The sequence below is a fragment of the Moschus berezovskii genome, chromosome 21 (genome assembly GCF_049115385.1).
Source record: "Moschus berezovskii isolate FMDL1 chromosome 21, NW_MosBer_1.0, whole genome shotgun sequence".
Lineage (NCBI taxonomy): Eukaryota > Metazoa > Chordata > Mammalia > Artiodactyla > Moschidae > Moschus > Moschus berezovskii.
The window spans coordinates 49,295,023-49,319,395 of NC_142480.1; the positions used below are offsets into that span (position 1 = coordinate 49,295,023).

The 24,373-nt window shown below is 48.1% G+C and overlaps 2 protein-coding genes across 4 annotated transcripts in view; one reads left to right on the forward strand and one right to left on the reverse strand.

The window, feature by feature from the left end:
* Window positions 1-1,725: 1,725 nt before the first annotated feature.
* On the forward strand, window positions 1,726-12,928 carry RLBP1 (retinaldehyde binding protein 1). The gene is made up of 6 exons (XM_055417541.2): window positions 1,726-1,883; window positions 3,746-3,950; window positions 6,043-6,221; window positions 9,782-9,940; window positions 11,673-11,783; window positions 12,083-12,928. Exons 1-6 carry the CDS (start codon window positions 1,770-1,772, stop codon window positions 12,239-12,241), a joined length of 927 nt encoding a protein of 308 aa, XP_055273516.2. The 5' UTR covers window positions 1,726-1,769; the 3' UTR covers window positions 12,242-12,928.
* A 4,950-nt stretch (window positions 12,929-17,878) lies between these two features.
* Window positions 17,879-24,373, reverse strand: part of ABHD2 (abhydrolase domain containing 2, acylglycerol lipase) — a 119,748-nt gene continuing 113,253 nt past the window's right edge. For 2 of the 3 annotated variants that reach the window (XM_055417797.2, XM_088829631.1), the window contains exon 11: window positions 17,879-24,298. In XM_055417797.2, coding sequence (XP_055273772.1) covers window positions 24,102-24,298 — 197 coding nt within the window. In that variant the 3' untranslated portion in view covers window positions 17,879-24,101. The remainder of the gene's footprint in view (window positions 24,299-24,373) is intronic. The other variant, XM_088829633.1, reaches the window with a different exon arrangement.

Here is a 24,373-nt window from a genome sequence, read left to right on the forward strand (position 1 = left end):
ATATGATCTTCGTTACAACTCTATTTGGTAGGTGTGGCTATTATCCCCAATTTGCAGATGAGGAAACTGAGGCTCTGAAAGGTTTTATTTGCTTAAGGTCACATGGGTGATAAATAACAAAGGCTGATTCAAACCTGGGTCTCTCTGACTCTAAAGTGTAGCTTTTTGTGACACCTGCTGTCCTAAGAGTTTGCCTGGAGATGTCTTGGCTCTAGGTGTCAAAAAAAGTCTTGGTGTCAGGCAGACATAGGTTCAAGTCCCACTTCTGCCACTAATCAACAGTGAACAGGTGACAGAACTGACCAATGGGAACCTGGTCGGAGGCAGGAGTGGAGTGGTGACGGGCCTGGGGATGGTTAGGTAGGAGAGGGGAAAATGTGAAAATAGAATTGTCTCCAAAAATACTCAGCGGGATGTCACGTGGGTAAAGGACGAAATTTGTTCTGCTGGCCTCCCACTGCTTCTGTGTACATTAGTTAATAAAATCTTCATAACCTTCCACCTCCCTTTTATAGGGGACAACCCAGATTCAGGTTAGATCACATCACTTGCAAGTGGAAGAGACAGAATTTGAACCCAGATCCGACTTCTGCCACGACAGGCTGCCTCCTGGTCCTGATGGAAAGTAATGGCTTGGTCTTGAGTCCTGATCCCTGGCCATTTCTGGCTGTGTGACCTTGGACAAATCACCTACTCTCCTGGGCCTGCTTCCTCTTATGTAAAATGGGTATAATGCTGGCTCCCAGACAATGGATTTGAAAAGTGCGTCACAAGGCACTGAACACACATCCATTTATGGTTATATAACTAGCCATCATCCCTCCAGAGAGTGAATTCACTGGAATGGGGCCATCCACTAGGCTGGGGAGTTTCTCAGGTGCCCCTTGGGACTGGAAAAAGAGGGACACAAATGGGAAGAGGGATTGCCTTATCCCTCAGTGACCATGTAACCAAGAATGGAAGCCTGTTCTAGTTTCTCCCTGGCTGGGCCATCTCATTTTAAGAACTGAAGTTCGAGGTATATTTGTGTATGCTCCTTCTTAGAGGGGTGTTTCCCAAAGTGTAGCCCAAGAACCACCTTATTCAGGACCACTGGGGGTGCTGCTTTGGTTTTTTTGACTGCTCCACATGGCAGGTGGGATCTTAGTTTCCCAACCAAGGATTGAACCCGGGTCCCCTGAACTGGAAGCACGGAGTCTTAACCACTGGATCATGAGGGAAGTCCCTGGGGTGCTGCTTTAAAATGCAGATGTCTGGTCCCCAGTTCAGAGTCAGGCACAGGGCCAAGGCATCTGTATTCTTAGCAAATGCCTCATGTTACTCTGATGCACTCAAAAGTCTGAGATTCATTGTTCTGAGACAATAACAAAAGAACTTCTCCATGTCTCCCTTAGAAAGGAGGCTGCCTTGAGAGGCCAGGACGGACGAAGTGAGCTCCTTTGTCTGCAGCACTCCCAGTCTTCCAGAGACAGCATGTCAGAGGGGGTGAGTACCCCCGTACCCTGGGGCTCCCCTCTGACCACCTTCCCTCCTTCCTTTTCTTCCTACCTGTTTCTCCATTGTCTGTTCTCCTCAGGGTTATGGGCATTCACCCTTCAAACCTCTCGGTAGTCCCTGACCCCACCCGCAGGGAGGAAGTTCAACAGTGACCTTGGGCCAAAGCACTAGCTTGGGGTCTGAGCAGACCCATTTGGCTGATTTGCTCCGGCTGATGGGGGCCTTTTCTTCTCTTTTCCTGGCTTCTCCCTCCTCAGGTGGGCACATTCCGCATGGTCCCTGAAGAGGAACAGGAGCTCCGTGCCCAACTGGAGAGGCTTACGACCAAAGACCATGGACCTGTCTTTGGCCCGTGCAGCCAGCTGCCCCGCCACACCTTGCAGAAGGTGAGGTGGCCCAGGGGTGTGTGAAGGGAAAGGTAGGGAGGCAACAAGGGAGAATATATTTATTTATTTGGCTGTACCAGGTCTTAGTTGCAGCATGTGGGATCTTTAGTTGTGGTATGCAGGAGTTGTTAGTCACAGTATGTGAGATCCAGTGCCCCGACCAGGGATCGAACCTGGATTCCCCTCATTGGGAGCACCAAGTCTCAGCCACTGGACCATCATGGTAGTCCCAACATAAGGGAATACTGATAACATCCTCTCTCCTGTAGAAGGGGTCCAGTACCAGCCCTCTGGGTCATTCTGTACCTAAAGGACTGGCTTGTTCTAGGGGCTATTCTGAAAGTCAGGGCCAAGGTAGCAATTGGGTTGACCAGATGTCCAGGCCACCCTATTCTAAGACTATGGCATCAATAGGGTTTCCTGAAACCAAGGCTGGGACCTAGGACTTCTGGACCAGGGATCATCTTGGACTCAGACATGAGGAACCCTGATTTGCAATGGCCTTAGAGAACACGGACACAACTGCTGCCCCAACTGAATAGGAAAGGGCCTGAGTCCTAATATCACAATGACTTCCAACTTCCCTGAAACCAAGGCTAGGACTTCGGGCTTCAGGACCAGGGATCATCCTAGACTCAGACGTAAGGAACCCTGATTTGCAATGGTCTTAGAGAGCACGGATACAACTGCTGCCCCCAACTGAATAGGAAAGGGCCCAAGTCCTAATATCACAATAACTTCCAACTTGCTGTGTGACCTTGAGCAAACTGCTTTCCCTCTTCGGGTCTTGTCTTCGGTATCTATGAAAGAAGGTTGTCGGACCAGTTCAGAGATGATCAGACTGTGGCAGAGCTGGCCTAGGGTTGAGCTGGCCCTGGGCTCCTGGCTTCCATCTCTGCTCCTTGGGCATCTCAAGGGAAAGCAGCTCCGAGTTCCCCCAGACCTGCCTTTGCCCCTCATGCCATCCAAGGAAAGAACAGCCCCTGGCATGCTGAGGATTTCTCCAGGCTCATCCAAGCGGAGGAATGTGAGGGAGAGGGCAGGCTGCCATCTGACTGGTATTTTTATTATTATTTTTTAATTAATGGTATCTTTAATTTTGAGAAGATCAGAAATGAACCTGGGACGCAGCAGAGTGAAGCAGTTAACAGTTCAACCTGATCAGGAGTTTCTGCTTAAACTCTTTTTACCTGGGTGATCTTGGGCAAGAATATCTCGACCTCTATGAGCCTCAGTCTGCTCACCCTGAGAAATGGGGGATAAGAATACAACCTTCCTGTGATGGACTGTGGCCAAGATTTAAAAACATCAGGTATTGGACTTCCCTGGTGGTGGGGCTAAGACTCTGCCTTCCGAGTGCAGAGGAACCAAGTTCCATTCCTGGTCAAGGGAACTGGGATTTCAGATGCCCCAACTAGGAGTTCGAAAGTGTGTGTGTCAGTCTCTCAGTCCTGTCCGACTCTTTGCAACCCCGGGGCTCCTGCGGGCTGCACCTAAGACCCAGAGCAGACAAATCAATACATTAAAAAACAAACAAACAAAAACGTATCTACAGGACTTGCTGCTGCTGCTGCCGCTAAGTGTGCTAATTCAGGGCTCCAGTAAGCATAGGCTGTTGTAGTTAGAAACATTTAGCCCTTTGGCCGTCTCCGGCAAACAAACCCAGGATGAGCAGTTTGACCTAATTTTCTCCAAATATAGCGGGCAGTCTGAGCTGCTGCCAGTGCTGATGCTGCTCTCGTGGGCAGAGGAGCGATGGCACTACCTGCCGTGCCCTCTGCTCGTCCGCCGGTCTGGCATCAGGAGGAGCCTCCAGCACCGCGCCTACCTGACTTTGTGCCTGCACCCCGCTCCTGCTCCAGGCCAAGGACGAGCTGAATGAGAAGGAGGAGACCCGGGAGGAGGCAGTGCGGGAGCTGCAGGAGCTGGTGCAGGCGGAGGCAGCCTCGGGGCAGGAGCTGGCCGTGGCCGTGGCGGAGAGGGTGCAGGGAAAAGACAGCGCCTTCTTCCTGCGCTTCATCCGCGCACGCAAGTTCCACGTGGGGCGCGCCTACGAGCTGCTCAGAGGTGAGGCCCCGGGAAGGTTGCGGGGGAGGGGGCTGGGGAGTGAGAAGGGAAAATTATGAGGATGGTGTGGACCCTCATCCGGGCACTGAGGAGACTGACCACTCCACCTCCCTCCCATGCTCTATCAAGTGACTGTATCTGAGCCGCCTCCTCCTCATCTATAAAATGGGTGTGTGAACTGAATAGCCTCTGAGATCCTTTTCAGTTCAGACAAATGAGTGAGTCTGGCAGGACAAGATTCCTGGAGATCCGGCCCCTCTTTCCATTCTTAATGAGCAGAACTTAGCCGTTCAAACTGGGAGCCCAAAATGGGAGAGCTCCCTCTCCAAGCCCTGCTCCCTCCTCGCCCCCACCGGCCCCTCCCAGGCTGTGGCTCTGGAGCGCTGCGGAAGGTGGGTATGAGCCTGATTGCTCGCAGGAACTCAAACCTCAGGAAGAGTGGAATCCGGATGGTGCCTGCCCTGGGAGTGAGCCTGGAGGACAGAACCTCCCTGGCCACGCCTGCTGGATGGAGACCAGTGTCCTAAGGGAGTCAAGTCTTTGGTGCTGTTGGAGGGAACGGTGTCTGAACAGATGCTCAGCAGCCTAATGATTCTCCTTCTTCTTAAAAAACAAACTTTTTTTATTATTCTTTTTGGGTTTTTTTTTGGCTGTGGGATCTTAGTCCCCCCACCAGATATCCACTAGCACCCCCCTGCAGTGGCAGCCTGGAATCATAACCACTGGACTGCCAGGGAAGTCCTTCTCCTAACTCCTTCCTTCCTTCTACAAAAGTTAATTCACTGCTGCTCTGTGCCAACGGCTGTTTCAGGCCAAAGGATGCAGCCAAGAACAAAGTAGACAGAACTGCCCGCCCTCGTGGGCCTGATAGTCTAATGGTAGAAATAACAAACCAGACAATTAAAAATATACAGAGAAAAACAAAAGAGGTAGATATAAAGGACTGAGGAGTTGAAGTTTTAGGTAAAATGATTAGGAAGGCTTTAGTGCAAAGGAAAATCCCATGGGCGCAGTCCATGGGGTTGCTAAGAGTTGGACACAACTGAACGACTTCACTTCCACTTTTCACTTTCATGCATTGGAGAAGGAAATGGAACACTCAAGTGTTCTTACCTGGAGAATCCCAGGGACAGCAGAGCCTGGTGGGCTGCTGTCTATGGGGTCGCAGAGTCGGACACGACTGAAGCGATGCAGCAGCAGCAGCAGTGCAAAGGAAACTTTTAAAGAAAAACTAGAAAGAAGTGAGATGCCCGAGGAGACAGCAATAAGGCAGAGGGTACAGCAAGGACAAAAACTGGGTGGTGGGTGCCTGGGGTGTTGGAGGAACAGCAAGGAAGTCAGTGGCTTTCCCTTGGCAAATGCCTCCCAGACTCTTCCTCTGGGCCTGGCACCTCCAGGGTCTGGTGGAGGAGACAACTGCAGAGAAGAAGGAACCCATTCAGGATGACTCAGGATGGGGTTTGTGGGTGGTGGAAGTCCTGCTGGAGTTAGAAGGGACCTCTGTGTCCTGCCTGGGGTTTGGATTTTATCTGGGGGTCATTTTCCCATCCCTGCTCAGCTAACCCTGTGTCCAACTCAAACACCTGTGTTTCTACTCGTGGGAAAGAGAAAAATAACCAGTAATAGCTGTCAGATTTAGGATTACACCTTATTTTTGTACAGTTTACTGATGGCATTCATACCTGGAAAAATATCATGCATTTTTCCCAACTTTTTATTTCGTATTAGGATATAACCAATTAACAGTGTTGTGATAGTTTCATGTGGACAGCAAAGCGACTCAGCCATCCTTCCCCACGAACTCCTCTCCCATCCAGGCTGCCACACAACGTTGAGCACAGTTCCCTGTGCTAGACTGTAGTGTACCTGGAATCTTGTTTGATTACCACAGCAACTTGGCAGATAGGCCGGTATTATCCTTCTGCCTTTTGGAGGGGAAACTTGGGGCACAGAAAGGTTGAGTACCCTGCCGGGTTATACACAGCATGTAGATGAGGAGCCAGGCAGGAGCCTGGGTCTCTGCATGCCCACCATGTGCCACCCCAGGAGGGGCAGTTTCCCTGAGGGGCCTCCTCTGCTCCCCCTCTGCCAGGCTACGTGAACTTCCGGCTGCAGTACCCAGAGCTCTTTGACAGCCTGTCCCCGGAGGCCATCCGCTGCACCGTCGAGGCTGGCTACCCTGGTGTCCTCTCCACTCGGGACAAGTATGGCCGAGTCGTCATGCTCTTCAATATTGAGAACTGGGACTCTGAAGAAATCACCTTTGATGAGGTCAGTGGGGGCTCGCCTGGTTCCCTGCCATCCCCTGGGTTGGGTTCCCTTCTCCAGATCTTGTCTCCATTGGAACCCCATTCCTGGCTCCCCGGGAGATGAGGTTTGTGAGGGAATGTCCGATAAACGCATGGCACCAAGCCCTTTCCGGGCAGGAAGAAAAGTCCTTGGATGTACCGTGGCAGCTGGAAAACCCAGCAGCTTTGCAGGCAGGGCCCACTGGCCAGTGCATGGTTGTCTCCTGGTATCCCTGCCGAGTGGGAGTGACAGTTGTGGGCCATGAGCTGGGATCAACCCTGCCAAACACTGAAAACTGAGAGCAACACAGAAAAAGGGCTTAGTGGACTGTGGACTGGGAGAGATTCTGGAAAGCATGGGTTCCAATCTATTAAGCAGCCTGTGTTCTTTGTATTTGAGTATGTGTGTGATTTCACTTGTCAAGCCCTTAAGAGAGCTGTCATATGGAGGATGTAGGATTCATATTGGGAGGATGTTGGCATGTGCCACCAAGCCTTAAAGAAAATGTACAAACTTATTTTAGAAAATGCTATCTAGTTGTCACAACAACATGTATTTAAAAGTCCATCTTTCCCCCCAATGACTTGAGATGCCATCTTTATCATATTCTGCATCTTCATAAGTACTTGGATCTCTTTCTGGACTTTCTTCTCTGTGCTATCAGTCTGTTTTTTCCATCTCCAGTACCATACTACTTTAATTATAGAGACAGTATCTGTTCAGTTCAGTTCAGTCACTCAGTCCTGTCTGACTCTTTGTGACCCCATGGACTGCAGCACGCCAGGCCTCCCTGCCCATCACCAGCTCCCGGAGTTTACTCAAACTCATGTCCATTGAGTCGGTGATGCCATCCAACCATCTCATCCTCTGTCGTCCCCTTCTCTTGCCTTCAATCTTTTCCCAGCATCAGGGTCTTTTCAAATGAGTCAGTTCTTCACATCAGGTGGCCAAAGTATTGGAGTTTCAGCTTTAGCATCAGTCCTTCCAATGAATATTCAGGACTGATTTCCTTTAGGATGGACTGGTTGGATCTCCTTGCAGTCCAAGGGACTCTCAAGAGTCTTCTCCAACACCATAGTTCAAATGCATCAATTATTCGGTGCTCAGCTTTCTTTATAGTCCAACTCTCACATCCATACATGACTACTGGAAAAACCATAGCCTTGACTAGACGGACCTTTGTTGGCAAAGTAATGTCTCTGCTTTTAAATATGCTGTCTAGGTTGGTCATAACTTTCCTTCCAAGGAGTAAGTGTCTTTTAATTTCATGGCTGCAGTCACCATCTGCAGTGATTTTGAAGTCCCCCCAAAATAAAGTCTGTCACTGTTTCCACTGTTTCCCCATCTATTTCCCATGAAGTAATGGGATCAGATGCCATGATCTTAGTTTTCTGAATGTTGAGTTTTAAGCCAGCTTTTTCACTCTCCTCTTTCACTCTCCTCAAGAGGCTGTTTAGTTCTTCTTCCTTTTCTGCCATAAGGGTGGTGTCATCTGCATATCTGAGGTTATTGCTGTTTCTCTTGGCAATCTTGATTCTAGCTTGTGCTTCATCCAGCCCAGTGTTTCTCATGATATACTCTGCTGCTGCTGCTGCTGCTGCTAAGTCACTTCAGTCGTGTCCGACTCTGTGTGACCCCATAGACAGAAGCCCACCTGGCTCCCCCGTCCCTGGGATTCTCCAGGCAAGAACACTGGAGTGGGTTGCCATTTCCTTCTCCAGATATACTCTGCATATAAGTTAAATAAGCAGGGTGATAATATATAGCCTTGATGTACTCCTTTCCCTGTTTGGAACCAGCCTGTTGTTCCATGTCCAGTATAGAATGTTTAATATCTGTTGGGATTAGTTCTGTCCTTAATGCTCCTCTTTTTCAGGGCTTTTCTAGCTATTCTTGCATGTTTACCTTCCCAAAACAATTAGAATTAACTTTTTAGCCCTAGGAAAATAATCTAGAAGATTTTTATTGGAGTAACATTAATGTAAATAACAAACAGGGAGAATTAGTATGAGTATGAATGCAACATCCATGGCCAGTGGTACCATCCACAAAAAAGGGATGTCGTCCCTTTTATTAATACGTTTTGAACTTCCAGAAGTTTTTCAAAGTTTGTAATCCTTACGCATATTTGTCATTAAAGTATTTATTTTATTGTTTTTGCTATTAGTGAAACTTTCTCTGCCATTATATCTCCTAATTGGTTATTTTTTGCATCTATGAAGATTATTGTTTTTATTTCTTAGTTTCATATTCTAGTGTTTTTACTGAATTTTCCTGTTATTGATGTTACTCGTATAACTGACTCAGATTTCCTAAGAATGCTATCATGATATCTGTAATTAGAGGAAATTTTTTCTTTTCCTTTTCTAGTTCTTATGCCCCTGATTAAAACAAAAACAAACCAACAACAAAAAAAAAAAACTCAAATGCATTGGTCAATATTTCTGTGGTGGGAAAAGTGAGCATGCTTATCTTGTTCCTGATCCTATTAGGAATGCCTGTAGTTTCTGCTCCCAAATAAGATATTGGCTTTAGGAGTGAAGCATACATATATCTGCTAAGGAAGAGACTTACAAATATATATTTTTTTCTGATTACATAAGTGATGCCACCCATTTTAGAAAATACAAAAAAAAAAAATCACAAATCTAAAATCATCCAGAATTCTACCACCCAGAGATTTCTACCACTGACATTCTTCCAAGCCTATTTTTTTTTAAGAAACCTAGAAACATACGTGCATGCAAATGCATAGACATACACATTTCTTCTTACAAGCATGGGTTGTACTCTACAATAATATACCATTAGTGGATATCTTTCCGTATCATTAGTCTTATATATCACTGTTCCAGAATACCCCATGGAGTGAATATACCAGAATTTCACCAGTCCCTTATTGCTGGACATTTAGGTTGTTCCTAAATAATGTACTATTTAGTACTATTAATGTACTATTCCTAAATAATATATTATTATAATGGTATAAAGATAGACACTCTGGCATCTAACCACAGATATGACATTGAAGATTATTTGATTATTTTCTTGGGATACATTCAGAGAGGTGGACTGTCCCAGCTCCAAGCCTGTGACAAATTACCTCTAATTTGCTTACTGGTATAGCTCTTCCCTTAAGACCTTTTAAAAATTTTTCTTTCTTTCTTTCTTTTGGGTATGTTGGGTCTTCGTTGCTGTGCAGGCTTTTCTCTAGTTGCGGGGAGTGGGGGCTACTTTCCAGTTGCAGTGTGCAGGCTTCTCATTGCAGTGGCTTCTCTTGTTGCGAAGCACAGGCTCTAGGCACACGGGCTTCAGTAGCTGTGGCTCCCGGGCTCTAGAGCTCAGACTTAGTAGTTATGGCACAAGGGCTTAGTTGCTTTATGGCAAGTGCGATCTTCCCAGACCAGGGATCAAACCCAAGTCTCCTGCATTGGCAGGCGGACTCTTTACCACTGAACCACTAGGGAAGCCCTCCCTTTAGGACCTCGAGTCTTAGCTGCCTTATGGCTTGGATCTTACAGCCCATTCACTTTGTGCCCAAGATCTTGCAGGCATACTGCTTCATCCTGGAGAAGCTACTGGAGAATGAGGAGACTCAAATTAATGGCTTTTGCATCATTGAGAACTTCAAGGGCTTCACCATGCAGCAGGCTGCTGGACTTCGGCCTTCCGATCTCAGAAAGATGGTGGACATGCTCCAGGTGAGGCCTCAGAACTCTGTCCTGCAGAAGCCTGTTCATGGGTGGGGAGACCGAGAGGAAGGGCCTGGTTTTCTGGTTTAATGATGCTGGCAGGGGCCTCAGAAGGCAACTACCTACTGCCCAAAAGCAGGGACAATCACAACCCAACCACAAACCCTTCACGGTGATCCACAGTTTGCCACGTATTCACATTCATCGATTCACTTACTCCTTAAAAACATTCTCTCCCTGCTTTGCTGCTTCATTTTACAAACCTGGACGCCTAGGCTCAGAGATTTGAGTGACTTCTCAAGGTCACACAGCTATCAAGGGGCAGAGGTGGGACCCCATTCTCTGTCCCCTTTTGTCATGCTGTCTCCCTCTGCATGTGAATTTATCCTGAGAAAGAGATAGCACTAATGCTCCATGACAACTCACCCCTCTATACTGTTATATCTGAAATCCTTTCTTAGAATGAAAACAGTGACAGACTTTATTTTCTTGGGCTCCAAAATCGCTGCAGATGGTTACTGCAGCCATGAAATTAAAAGACGCTTGCTTCTTGGAAGAAAAGCTATGACCAACCTAGACAGCATATTAAAAAGCAGAGACATTACTTTGCCAACAAAGGTCCATCTAGTCAAAGCTATGGTTTTTCCAATAATCATGTATGGATGTGAGAGTTGGACCATAAAGAAAGCTGAGTGCTGAAGAATTGATGCATTTGAACTGTGGTGTTGGAGAAGACTCTTGAGAGTCCCTTGGACTTCAAGGAGATCAAATCAGTCAATCCTAAAGGAAATCAGTCCTGAATATTCATTGGAAGGACTGATGCTAAAGCTGAAGCTCCAATACTTTGGCCACCTGATGTGAAGAACTGACTTATTGGAAAAGACCCTGATACTGGGAAAGATTAAAGGCAAGAAGGGAAGGGGATGACAGAGGATGAGATGTTTGGATGGCATCACTGACTCCATGGACATGAGTTTGAGCAAGCTCCAGGAGTTGGTGATGGACAGACAGGGAGGCCTGGCGTGCTGCAGTCCATGGGGTTGCAAAGAGTTGGACACGATTGAGTGACTGAACTGAACTGAAGCTTAAATCTGCTTTGCCTTGGAAAGGAGAGATGGGAGGTAAGGGTCACGGGAGGGGATGGAGGACAATCGTTGTTCAGTTGCTCAGTCACGTCCAGCTCTTTGTGACCCCATGGACTGCAGTACACCAGGCCTCCCTGTCCCTCACCATCTCCCCGAGATCCCCCAAACTTATGTCCATCGAGTCAGCGACGCCATCCAGCTATCTCATCCTCTATCGTCCCCTTCTCCTCCTGCCTTCAATCTTTCCCAGCATCAGGGTCTTTTCCAGTGAGTCAGCTCTGCGCATCAGGACAATAAGGCCTGACAATAGTGTCCCTCTGGTCTATCACAGCTTGTAGTCTACTCAGCATGCAAGTGGATTTGAAAAAACTTGGTCACCTAAAAGCCAAGCAAGGCTACCTTTCCATTTCCACTCTACCTAATGACCAGGGTTGGGCTGCTTCTGGGGCATCCTTCCTTCAGTTTGGACCTACAGCATAACCAGGGCTCCCCAGGTACTGGCCTGGGGATGGAACGTGCAGTGGGCTATCCTCTGGGGCAACTGTGTGATGACAGCTCTGTCCTTGTGTCGTGCGGAGAGGCAGTGTAGTGGGAAAGTGGGTGGGAACCTTTGAGGCCATGGGACCGTGCGATGGGGGTGCTGTCTGTCCCTGCAGGACTCCTTCCCAGCTCGGTTCAAAGCCATCCACTTCATCTACCAGCCCTGGTATTTCACCACCACCTACAACGTGGTCAAGCCCTTCTTGAAGAGCAAACTGCTCCAGAGGGTGAGTGCATAGCTGCACAGGGAAGGTGCCCACTGATTGTCTGGTGTGTGGGTGAGTGAGTGAATGGGCCTGTAGCAGGAAAGGGTTCAGGAGACAAGCGGGATGAGGGTGGAGCTCGGGCTCTGTATGAAGATTTGGAACTGAGTGGATCCCATGGACAGCACTGCAAGGAGGATTTTTGAGAAGGACATCACCAGGCAGAGATGGAACGTGTGCCTTTATCCTCCTGTTCCTCTTCTCCCCCAACCTCATCCTAGGGTACCCCCTTGCTCAGACCCATCTCCTCTGCTTCCTTGCAGGTATTTGTCCATGGAGAAGACCTCTCCAGCTTCTACCAGGAGTTTGACGAGGACATCCTTCCCTCTGACTTTGGGGGTACACTGCCCAAGTATGATGGCAAAGCTGTTGCTGAGCAGCTCTTTGGTCCTCGGGACCAAACTGAGAACACAGCCTTCTGAGAACATCTCCTGCCATCTGACCTGTAGTTAGCATCCCTGGGCCTCTCCTCAACTGCCCTGGACCCAGAAAGCTGTGAAAAAGGGCTTCCTGGCGTGTCTGTGGTTCCTCTGAACCTCCTTAAGCTTGGGCGAACTCAGATGTCAGTCTCCTCCCAAGCTGGGGCCAATAAAAAAAAGAAGGGGAATTTCCTGAACACGAAAAAGTGAGGATAGTTATATTTTTACTGCCTCTGAAGCTTTAGGACACAGACTTGGTATGGGGTTGAGTTTCAAAGACTCTAATCAAGCTTCTGAATGGTTTCCTTTGTAATGGAGTTTTACTGTTTAGGATCTGTGAAAATAGGCAAGGAGTCTGGTTTTAAAGGTCTCTTCCTCCCTAAAAATACAAAAAATAAAAGATAAAAGAGCAGTAAAGCAAAAGTGTTAGTTGCCCAGCCCAAACGAGGAGGGATATGAGCCCAAAGGATCTGGCAAGTGTAGTGACCTTAGTGGCTGGGAGGCAGGTGAAAGGCTTTCCATGTTGAATTCTGGGGTGGAAGCACTCTTGACGTGGCTCCGTTTTGGGGTGGTCTGGTCCTCCTCCTCCGATGTATGCAGTGATGGTCAGGAGCTTGGATCTCCTTCAAGGGTGGCAGTTGTGTCCCCCTCCTTCTGTCTGTGGAGTCCCTCCACCAAAGCTGTCTCCTCCAGACCCCTTGCCGCCACGGATGGTTTTACTTAGATTGACAGATGGTAGCTTCCCTGAGCACTCTCCCAGTCCTCAAGTTATACAGGGAAAGCTCTTCTTGGTCTGCAGTCTCACCCTACAGCAGTGAGCTTCTACTTTCAAGCTCTGCATATTTAGACAAATATAAATGCTTTTCTTTCTGTGGAGTTGGCTTTCTTCAAAGCGTCTGCTGATTTTTGAGTGTGTGCTGGGCATGTTGCTCCCTCTCGGGGAAGGCCTGGCTTCTTCTGGGCATGGGGCTCACAGGCACTCACTGATTCTTCTCCCAAGGTCCTGCACTGACTTTCCCACTCCGACAGACACTTGTTCCTGTTATCCGGCTTGTGGTGATGGGTGAGGGTCGACTGGCCTGGCTGTTCTCACTGAGGCACCCCAGTAATCATCCCAAGACTTCCCTGCTCTTGCCTCCTTCTGAGCACAAAAGCACCCTTGGTGCTGTGCACACCGTTTGGTGCAGGACCCTCAGCTGTTTCCCGGGCTGTGGGTTCAATCCAGTGCCCTCTGCTTTCATGCCTTTGGAAATTTCTCTGAACCCACTGAATTCTCTTTCCTGTTTTCCAGTGTGGCTATGTATATGTACATCTATATGTGACTGTGCATAAATATGCATTCATTCCTTGTATCTCTTCTTTCATTTCTGGGGTTTGTAGTGTATACTCACCACCTGAGTAACTTTTCTCCTTTATCACTTTCACAGTCAACAATCTCTATTTTCTTAAATGATGTCCATACAACCTCAGAGCCGGAGAAAGAATCATAGCAAGTTATTATGGGTGGCTGACCAGAAAACTAAGGTCATGGCATCTTGTCCCATCACTTCATGGGAAACAGATGGGGAAACAGTGGAAACAGTGTCAGACTTTATTTTTGGGGGCTCCAAAATCACTGCAGATGCTGATTGCAGCCATGAAATTAAAAGATGCTTACTCCTTGGAAGGAAAGTTATGACCAACCTAGGTAGTATATTAAAAAGCAGAGACATTACTTTGCCAACAAAGGTCCGTCTACTCAAGACTATGGTTTTTCCAGTAGTCATGTATGGATGTGAGAGTTGGACTGTGAAGAAAGCTGATCGCCGAAGAATTGATGCTTTTGAACTGTGGTGCTGGAGAAGACTCTTGAGAGTCCCTTGGACTGCAAGGAGATCCAACCAGTCCATTCTAAAGGAGATCAATCCTGGGTGTTCATTGGAAGGACTGATGCTGAAGCTGAAACTCCAATACTTTGGCCACCTCATGCGACGAGTTGACTCACTGGAAAAGAGTCTGATGCTGGGAGGGATTGGGGGCGGGAGGAGACGGGGACGACAGAGAATGAGATGGCTGGATGGCATCGCCGACTCGATGGACATGAGTTTGAGTGAACTCCGGGAGTTGGTGATGGACAGGGAGGCCTGGCGTGCTGTGATTCATGGGGTCGCAAAGAGTCGGACACGACTGAGCGACAGAACTGAACTGAACTGACCAGTGAAGAGGGTTCCCTGGTGGCTCAGTGGTAAAGAATCTGCCTGCAATGCAGGAGACCTATATTTGAACCCTGGGCTGGGAGGATCCCCTGGAGGAGGGCATGGCAACCCACTCCAGTTTTCTTGCCTGGAGTATCCCATGGACAGAGGAGCCTGGCAGGATACAGTCCACGGGACTGCAAAGAGTCAGATATGACTGAAGTGACTGAGCGTGCATACACATGACCAGTGAGGATTTCTCCCAAACCCTTCTTCAAATCCTTTAAAACCTGAAGCCTTTCCATATGAAACCTTACATGGAACTCTAGTATTGAACCTGAAAAGAGTGGAGCTGCCTTGATTGAAGAGGGCTCTGCAGCCTCATCCCCAAGAGATCTAGAATATCTGGAGCTAAGAAGGTTATGTCCAGGGTGAGGATGGAAACATGCTGCTGAGGGAGAATGGGGCTTGTATCTGCTAAGACAGAGAGCGCTGGTGGGCCAACAGTACAGGTGTTGGTAGAGGCAGGGAGAGGAGGAGGCTGAGTTGAAAAGATTAAAGGAATGAGCTTTGTTAAAGCTTTCAAGCTACACTTAGAACTGTTTTGCAGAAGAGTTGTGTCCCAGATTTGAGGAAAACCCTGGCTGATTCCTCTTGGATGACTCCCTTCTTTCCCCTGGTCCCTTATTGCCAGAAGCCCTCCTCGCCCCACCCTCTGATTTGTGGGCGCTCTAATTTACAAAGGAGATCAGGATATGGAAAACACTGCAGACAGAGGTTCTTGAGGGCACCTTTGGTTCTTCAGTTTAGTTCAGTTCAGTCGCTCAGTCATGTCTGACTCTTTGTGATCCCATGGACTGCAGCACACCAGCCTTCCCAGTCCATCATCGACTCCAGGAGCTTGTTCAAACTCATGTCCATCAAGTCGGTGATGCCATCCAACCACCTCATCCTTTGTCATCCCCTTCTCCTCCTGCTTTCAGTCTTTCCCAGCATCGGGGTCTTTTCAAATCAGTCAGTTCTTCACATCAGGTGGCCAAAGTATTGGAGTTTCAGCTTCAGCATCAGTCTTTCCAATGAATATTCAGGACTGATTTCCTTTAGGATGGACTGGCTGGATCTCCTTGCAGTCCAAGGGATGCTCAAGAGTCTTCTCCAACACCACAGTTCAAAAGCATCAATTCTTCGGTGCTCAGCTTTATGATGCAACTCTCCATACATGACATTTGGTTCTTACTGAAATCCAAATGGGGTGCTGGGGTCCCCCCCAAAGTCTGCTGGGCTGAAGACTTAGCTTAAGAAGGGTTTGACAAAAAAGCTCCAGGGGTTTTCTGAGGAAGTCGGTTCTGACTGTGGGCTGCTGCCGCCCCCTGCTGGCCGTACCCTGATACTGCTCCTCCATGTCCATGGATGTCCATGGCAGTCCTGGGCTGGGGCAGGCTGAACCAGACCTTGCCAGGAAGGTGGTGCTGCGTTTGGGAGCAGGTGCCTGAAGACCACAAATGTTAATGTTAAAATCTGATGTGCTCAGTTTCCCAAAGTCTGAGCTGCCTAAATATGCTGGATTCCTACAAGTGATTACCACCCCCCTCATTCATGAGAGAATTAGAGGGACAATAAAATACTCTTGAAAGCCACCAAATATGGGAAAGGGGATTACAAAACATGACTTTCATGACAACCATTTGCTGCTCAGAACACCTTTCTTCCGAAGACATCTGGGATGAGGCAGGGATTCTGAACATGAAAGTAATTTGAGCCAAGCAAAAGTTGGGAGGGCTTCCCAGGTGGCTCAGTAGGTAAAGAATCCGCCTGCCAATGCAGGAGTCACAGGGAACTAAGGGTTCCATCCCTTGGTCAGGAAGATCCCCTGGAGGAGGAAATGGCAACCCACTCCAGTATTCTTGCCTGGAGAATCCCGTGGACAGAGGAGCCTGGCAGGCTACAGTCCACAGGGTCGCAAAGAGTTGGACATGGCTGAACACAGCACAACAGCAAAGTTGGGAGGTAACAGTGACGCATCATGTGGCCTTTTGGGGAAATACTGTTTGCAGATGGAAACATTTGTTAAGGTGTGGGTGGAGGTCTCAGTAATGAAATGGGCCATCAGCTTCAAAGAATCTCTGAGTGAGACTAGCCATTTCTTAGAGTCTCGAGTCTAAGGGATGCTGCAGGAGGCTAATGCTGCCAGGTGTCCTGGCAAAGTCTTCCTAGAAGAGGGATGCCTGGGTCTTAAGTTAATCTGGGGAAGCCGAGGAGTCACCTTCAGGGTGAATTGGACCACCTTTTATAATACTTTCCATGGTGGGTGTGGCTCTGGTGTTGAGGAAGCTTAGCAGTACAGGGAGGGGAAGCTCACAGGATACCCAGGAGCCTTCCTGCTCAAAGTGGGGTCCCAGGAGGGGATGTCTGCTCCACTTGGGAGCTTGCTAGTAATGCAGAATCTTAGTTCCCCCCACCCCAGATCTGTTGGATCATAGTCTGCATTTTAACAAGATCCTTAGTGGAATGCACATAACCAATCAGAGCTTCCAAGGCAGGGGTTTGCAACCTCCTTGCTGACTGATTCTCCTGGGAAGCTTGATGACTTGCTCAGTTGTGTCCAACTCTTTGCAACCCCATGGGTTGCATGGGCTGTGGCCTGCCAGGATCCTCTGTCCGTGAGCATTCTTAGATCTTGCTGATGTATGTCCCCCCAAAACAACTCTCCTTTCCCCACTTAGTTTGTCAAACGTTTTGCAAGACCAAGGAAGGAAGAAGATTGAGTGCAAGGTCCTTGGGGTGGGGGAGCATGGACCACCACAACTCTCCTGGCTGGGCCAGTACTTGGCCCTGGGAGACCCTTAGCTTGGATTCAGACAGATATAAAGAAGAAAAAACCACTATTACTCAACCAACCCAATATAATCTTAATTTAGGTCATGTTCACCCGGTCTTTTCAAAGAACGTTATTAGAAAAGCTAGTGAATCACGTGTGACAACTACCACTTTGACATCTCTTCTTACATGCTGTCTACATGGTTCACTTTATAGAGCAAGTGTTTAAAATGCTGATTATCTCACTCTTCCCAGGCCTTGGCTGTCTTCCCAGGGAGGATGGGCTTGTAAAGACACCTGTGGGCTGGTCATTTCTTTGCTATTTGCAAGGCTGGGTTAAAGTCAATTGTGATGAGAATTTGGTGTTTTGCTCACTTCTTTCAAGCTCGTGCTTTGGTGAAGACACGGGAAGAATCCTTTTATTTTTAAAAATTTTATTTTAATTAATTAATTAGGCTGTGCCACGTCTTAGTTGCAGCATGCAGGGTCTTCTAGTTGCAGTGTGTGGGAGCTAGTTCCCTGACCAGGGACCGAACCTGGGCCCCCTGCATTGGTTGGGTTGAGTCTTAGCCCACTGAACCACCAGGCAAGCCCAAGAAGAATCTTTTTATTCACAGATAGAAAATCTCCACTACAAATGACAGCCAGGTCACATTTTTAGTCTTTTATTTATTTTTTTTAAGTAAAGAAATTCCATTGAATCAAAGATAACAAAATTACAGCTTTTGTTTGTAATTATCTTTGTTTACCACCACACAAAATCAAAACAGAACCGAAAGTAATGTAGGAGAACATAAAATGATCAAGGACACCACTGTTTAGTATAATTTCTTAATAAAGGTAAATATCCTCATATTTAGAAAAAATTGCATTGCTAGTTGCAAATCTTAAACACCTCAGTGCTGGAGGATCCTATATCCTGCCCCCCCTACCCCACCCCCCCCTCAAATCCAGCAGCACAGAGGCCTTCAGAACACAAACTCAAAAATACATTATTTTCAGGGCAGCATTTGAAGTTTCAGAAAATTAAAAACAACAACAACAACAACAAAACAAACCAAGAAACCCAAATCAAACAAAACAGAAATTTAGGAATGTGTAAGTGATGGTTCTCAAAAATCAACCTGGAAGCACATCTTGCCAACAGAAAGAAAGTGGTTCGTGTGAGTCTAACCAGGAAACGGGGAAGATGCAAACTGGCCCCCCCACCCCCCCGGTGTCACTAAGGCAGCTGCAGTGGCAGAAATCAGAAGCTCAGGTACAGTGAAGGTCTTCCTGAGGCGGTGGGCAAGACCCAGATCGTCTGAGACTGGTGTGGGGAAGAGGGGACAGGAGTCTACAAGGACTTGTGCTTTAGGAAGACTAAAGAGGCCCAAAACAGAACCCAAAGGAAATCTAACTCATACGCCCGCCTGCCCAGGAACTCGGTCCACCCCTCACAAACAGCCTGGGAAGGAGACGACTGGCGCTGGGACTGAGGGCACAGCCGTCATGCTAGGGGACTGTTGGCTGCGGCACGTGGGTGGCCTGGAAGGAGAATGCCCCACGGCAATGAAGGGTATTTCTGCAGGTGCTATATAGGTGGTCAGTCCCTAACTTATGGCAATGGATTTCTTGGCTAATGGGGACACCAGGAGGAAGGGAAGGCAGGTTATAGGCTTCGTTACTAATTGACAGGAGTTGAGTTAAAAAGACTTAATCCAGCGGTTTGAAATTATCTTCAGCTTACTCATTAGAGATAGATGAACGTTTTATCCACATACATGCTGGGAAAAACATGGTTCAGAAAACATGACGTGGTCCTTCAAAAGCGGCAGCTGTCCACTGTCTGGGGTCCGAGAACCACCGCTGAGCCAGGCTCTGCAGCCTGTTTCTAAGGGCCACTTGTGGGACTGGGGGGTGCTTGGGTTACAGCGGCCGAGGCAGCAGGAGCAGCGACACACAAGAGGAAGCAGCTTTAGTTTTGGACAGCATTCCAGTTCTCACTGCCTGCTCCCCTTCAAATACAATTTGGCAAAAGCTATCTTAGTATATGAAGGAGGTGGTGGCTATTTTCTTCTGTATTTTTTTGGCCATGCTTGCAGTATACAGGATCTTAGCTCCCCGACCAGGGACTGAACCTTGCCCCTTGCACTGGGAGTGCAGAGTCTTAACGTGGACCACCAGGGAAGTCTCGGGGGTGGGGGCGGGGTGGGGTAGGGGACACTTTCCTCTGCTTTGATAACATGGGGAGAAGAACACCTTTCCCTCAACTGCTTGGCCGCTAAATGCCACACGCAGGCTTTACCCACACTTTTCATGGCTTTTGGAAGAATCCAACTAATCCAAACTAATCTTTGAACTACAGAGTGAGGCCAAGAAGGAAGAAAGACATCAGAGATGAAGTGTTTGGCCAGTTCCCGACTGCTCTTAATTGTTAAGGGGTGGGAGGTGCCTAATGTAACATTCTCTGGTTTTGCTGTGGCTTTGTTACAGAGGGGGCAGGAGGAGAAGGGGACGACAGAGAATGAGGTGGCTGGATGGCATCACCGACTCTGTGGACATGAGTTTGAGTGAACTCCGGGAGTTGGTGATGGACAGGGAGGCCTGGCGTGCTGTGACTCATGGGGTCGCAAAGAGTCGGACACGACTGAGCGACTGAACTGAACTGAATATAGCAGGAGAATTTCAATTCTGCAGTCACATAGCATTGTCCTACTAGGGGATATTCTAGAGGCAAGTTAAGGCTTTCTGGGCAAAGAAAAATGATTCCAGCTGATATTGTGAGCGGATGCTGCAGCAAAATGCTTAATATGATAATTCTCCTGTCCTGCCTCAGAGGACAAAGACCAGAGTTCTTTGAACTCAAGGTGATGCTTCAGTGATCTTCAGCACTAAGTCAGAATCAGTGCCACGGGAAAAGAAAAGCCCTTCAGAGCTCAGACATCTGCTAGCCTGGCAAACACAAACAAGAACACATGTATTGTTTCCCGGGCGCTGGCAAAATGGATCATGAGCCACACAGTGACAAAGAGAGCTCTCATTCAGATGCCAGGCAGACAAACTCAACTATCCAGAAATCTCAGCTCTAATGAAGACTGCAGTTTGAGAATGGAAGCCTGAGCAGGAAGGATTTCTGCCCTGGGAACGCTCAATGCTTGCCCAAATCTCACAGAATGACGAGGATATTGGCTTTGTTCCAAATGTCAACACCTGTCCCCGTCATGAGATCGCCCTCGGCACAGAAAGGCTACTGGGAGGCCAATGGAGGCTCTGAAGAGAAGCCAGTGAGGGACACGGGGCTTTGGGCAAAATCAAGGATCTTCACCAGCAAAGGCTGAATGCAGTAGATCACTCTCTCTCTCCAAGTCCCCTCAACACAAGCCCGAAGCCTTGATTCATCTGTGTCCACTTACAAGGGCTAGAGAAGGCCAGTTGGGAATGTTCTGGCAAAGGACGTGTAAACAGATGCAGTGGCCTTGGAGACGGTCTAAGGTGAGGCAACTGAGGCTTAGAGAGGGGAAGAGATCGCCCACAGACCAGTGTGAGTGAGAAACAGGAGAAGAATCCAAGTGTCCAGGACCCTGATTACCTCAACACCAAGTCAGGAAAGGATGCTCCCCTGGCAGGTATATTCCCATTCTAAGGTATGTGGGAAATGCTCGCAGAAGGTTCAAGGAATATGACAACAGATAACTTTCTGTCTTCATTCTGCCTTGGAATCATCGGTACAGACTCACATCAGAGAAGTTAAGAGGTTTTCTTTAAGACTGTTAAACTCCCTACCGATATAAGTGCATCAAGAAGACTTGAGACCGTTTTTCAAGTCAGATAATCCTACCTTGGGCTTCCCAGGTGGCTCAGTGGTAGAGACTTCACCTGCCAATGCGAGACACAGGAGACAGGGTTTTGATCCTGGGTCAGAAAGATCCCGTGGAGGAGGAAATGGCAACCCACTCCTTGCCTGGGAAATCCCATGGACAGAGGAGCCTGGCGGGCTACAGTCCATGGGGTCGCAAAGAGTCAGACAGTACTGAGTGACTGAACATGCACAATCCTAACTTGACTGTGATCAGTTACTCACCGTTGTCTTCAAAACTGTTTATAGAGGCAGGGAGAAAAACTTGGAAAAATGTTGCTAGAAGCCTGCTTGGTTTTTTAACATGTTCTTCCAGCAACAGAATTGTCTAGGCCATTGCAATTTATGTCCTTAACCTGATTTTAAAATATAGTATTTAAACACTCTGAAAATTGCCTTGTGTTAGCCCCAAGAGAACCTCAGGAGCAAGAAGAGCTGCCACATTATCATCAGAAATGAACAGAAAAGCCAGGCAAGTGGGAGGGAGGAAAAAGCTGACCGACATATAAAGTGCTGCTCCCTTGTTTATTAGGCCTGAATGCCTCTGTGCTCCCATTCAAGAACAAACAAGAATTTTCCTGTAAGACGGCCACAGTTACACTCTCATTTCCATGCATGAGAGCCTGAAGCTCGAACAAAGGGCCTCAGTTGATTTCATGTGAGCTAAAAAGTGCCATTCAGAGTCACACGCTAAAAAGACTTCAGCTGTGCATGGCCCCCCACGGTCGTGTGGGATAAAATCCGGTTGTCCAGCAACAAAGGGAATACTCTGAGTTCTGCCTCTTCTCCGTGGGCCAACAGAACTGCCGGGCACACCAGGCTCCAGGGACTCCTGTCCCTGTCCCTGACAAGTGTGTGACAACAGAACTGTTTTCTCCTCCTGAATGGAGTTGGTACCTGGCTGCTATATAGTGGGAACAGATTAAGGGATGTGTCCTAAGGCAAATGAAAAGGAGCCTCTTGCTTCCTGGGATGGTGATTCAGCCCCGTTAGGTTATTGCTTCGTTTATCTGATTTCACAAAAAGTCTTGAGACAGGAAGGTAGAAGCAGGAAATATGACTATGGATTTTCTAGATTACAGTTGTGGTTGCGGGTTGGAGGGAAAAGTAACAGAGGGGAAAGAGACGAGCTTCCAAACTGAGGGGCAGAAGCTAAAGTGCCGATCTGTGCTAAAAGAATGTGAACGAGACATGCACTTGAAAAATAAGAACCTGGGGGGAAAGTCATGATGATGAATTTGTGTGTGTATGTGAGAGAGAGAGAAACCAAAGCCAAGTCGAGACCAGAGAAGCCTCAGTCTCTTCAGATAACAGCAGTCTTTGATGTTCCCATTTAGGACGACCTGGTGATTGTCAGAAAACAACACGTGACTGTCACGTGACTAGGACTGATGCCCAAACTACAACCACCTGTGACCAAGAGGGTCCGCACCCAAGCCCTCATTTGGCTCCCTTTACATCTTAAACATCGGCACACAGATCCACTATTAATATTCCTGTCTGTCCTAGAGCAAAGTAGAGGAAGCAGGGGGGAAAAGAATGTTTTTTTAAAAGTATCTAGGTCTTTTCACTCATAATTCTGTTCAGTTCCAGATAGCAACTACTGATTGTTTCAAAGTGCAGGGTTTTTAGATATTCAAGTACCACAGGATTGGAGGAAAGGAGTACTTGAAACACAGTGTGGGCTTTTCATTTGAGAAGACACACTCTGGAAAGACCTATCCGACAGGCTACAGACATAAGATATTCAATTAAAAATCCGGTTTCCAAAATCACACCCTCTTCCGTTGAAAAGCGATTTCTCCAAACTCAGATCCAACCTTTGAACTGTTTGGTATCAAAAGCCAGAGTTAGAATTGGGTTAAAAAAAATAAAATGAGTAATTTAAAAAACAAAAACATACCACTTTATATGACATGAGGGACAGAAAAAAAAAGGCAAATGATGACATCGAGATGCTTAGAATAGCTCCCAGGTTCCCCTGGAGAGGAGTTCTCTCAAACCTCAGTAAACTGAATTTGTCACTGAACTTTAGAACTGGTAGTGATCTCAGCAATCTGCCTGGTCCAGCCGCTCCCGCATGTTACAGGTGAAGAAAGAAAAGTTCAGACAGACTTTTCCAGGGTAATATAGCCAGTGAGAGGCAGAGGCAGGCCTGAAGTCTCCACCACCAGCCCAGGACCTTGCTGAAACTGCTTATGGCTATCACACCAGGACAGGTGCACGCGACAGGCATTGCTGTTTCAGAGGCTCCTGGAAGCTATGAGACACCATGAGCTAAGGAGATGTTTCTGATTTAGAGGCTCCGTACCACTGGGTTTCTCGAATTTGCCTGGTGATAAGGATCACTTGGGACACTTGTCAAAAATTAAAATCCCAGGTCCCTTCCCAGCCCCACAGAAACGCCTCCAAGGGGAGGGACGTGAGAGGCTGAATTTGTAATAAGTGCCCCAGGTAATTCTCATCGTCAGGAATGCATCAGGGAGAAACTTGGCTTCTGACTCAAGGGAATTTTGTCATGTAAGAGGCCACACTCTCGGGGGCCCAGGGCCCAGGCCCCCAAGCTGAACTGTAGCTACAGCATTGGCTCTATTTAGGGTCTAAGTCCAGGACACATACAACTGCCACAGCGTAATATCCATCCTTCCCTGCTCCTGGGGAAAATTTGATTGGCAAAGCAAAACTGCTGTTCAGACACGCTTTTTAATAGGGAAACTAGATGTAATTGGCTTGAAAGCAATCCAATGCTGACACCGGACAGCAGGGTGAGAACCCTGTCGCTTGTCACCATGGCTAACAAATGCAATGGACAAAACCAGTAACTAAGCACAAAAATAGCCTGGAGCTCCCAGGGAAGGCCACCCACTTCAGGTCGCGTGTGTGCCTGGTGGGTGGTCCCCGTTGATGGTATGAGGTCAGATCCAGGTCGCTGAGGGAGATGGGAGACCTGAAAACAGCCAGTGAGGGATGAGAGTTCCAGAGGAGGGTGGCTGGAGCACACCAGAGTCTGGGGGGCGGGGTGGCAGGGGGCGCCTCACTCCAGGTCGGCCTCCACCAGCTCCGTGTCGGAGCACTGCGACTTGTTACGTTCCCACTGGCAAATGGCGTTGGCATACTCCACCACCAGCTTATCCATCCACGTCAGGGGCTCGGGGAACAGCACGGAGCCCTCAAAGAAGCCCAGGTGGCCCCCGTGCAGGGGCAGCACAAACATGACGTTCTCCCGTTTCTCTGCAGGAGAAAGGCGGCTGAGTGAGTCACTGTCCTCTGACCGGCTCCAGGGCCGGAGGTGGGAAGGCAAGCTGG

Coding starts and splice junctions, on each gene's coding strand:
- RLBP1 (XM_055417541.2), top strand. CDS start 1,770: ATGGTCCCTGAAGAGGAACAGGAGCTCCGTGCCCAACTGGAGAGGCTT. Junction 1,884..3,745: donor CCCGCCACACCTTGCAGAAG/GTGAGGTGGCCC, acceptor CTCCTGCTCCAG/GCCAAGGACGAGCTGAATGA. Junction 3,951..6,042: donor CGCCTACGAGCTGCTCAGAG/GTGAGGCCCCGG, acceptor CCCCTCTGCCAG/GCTACGTGAACTTCCGGCTG.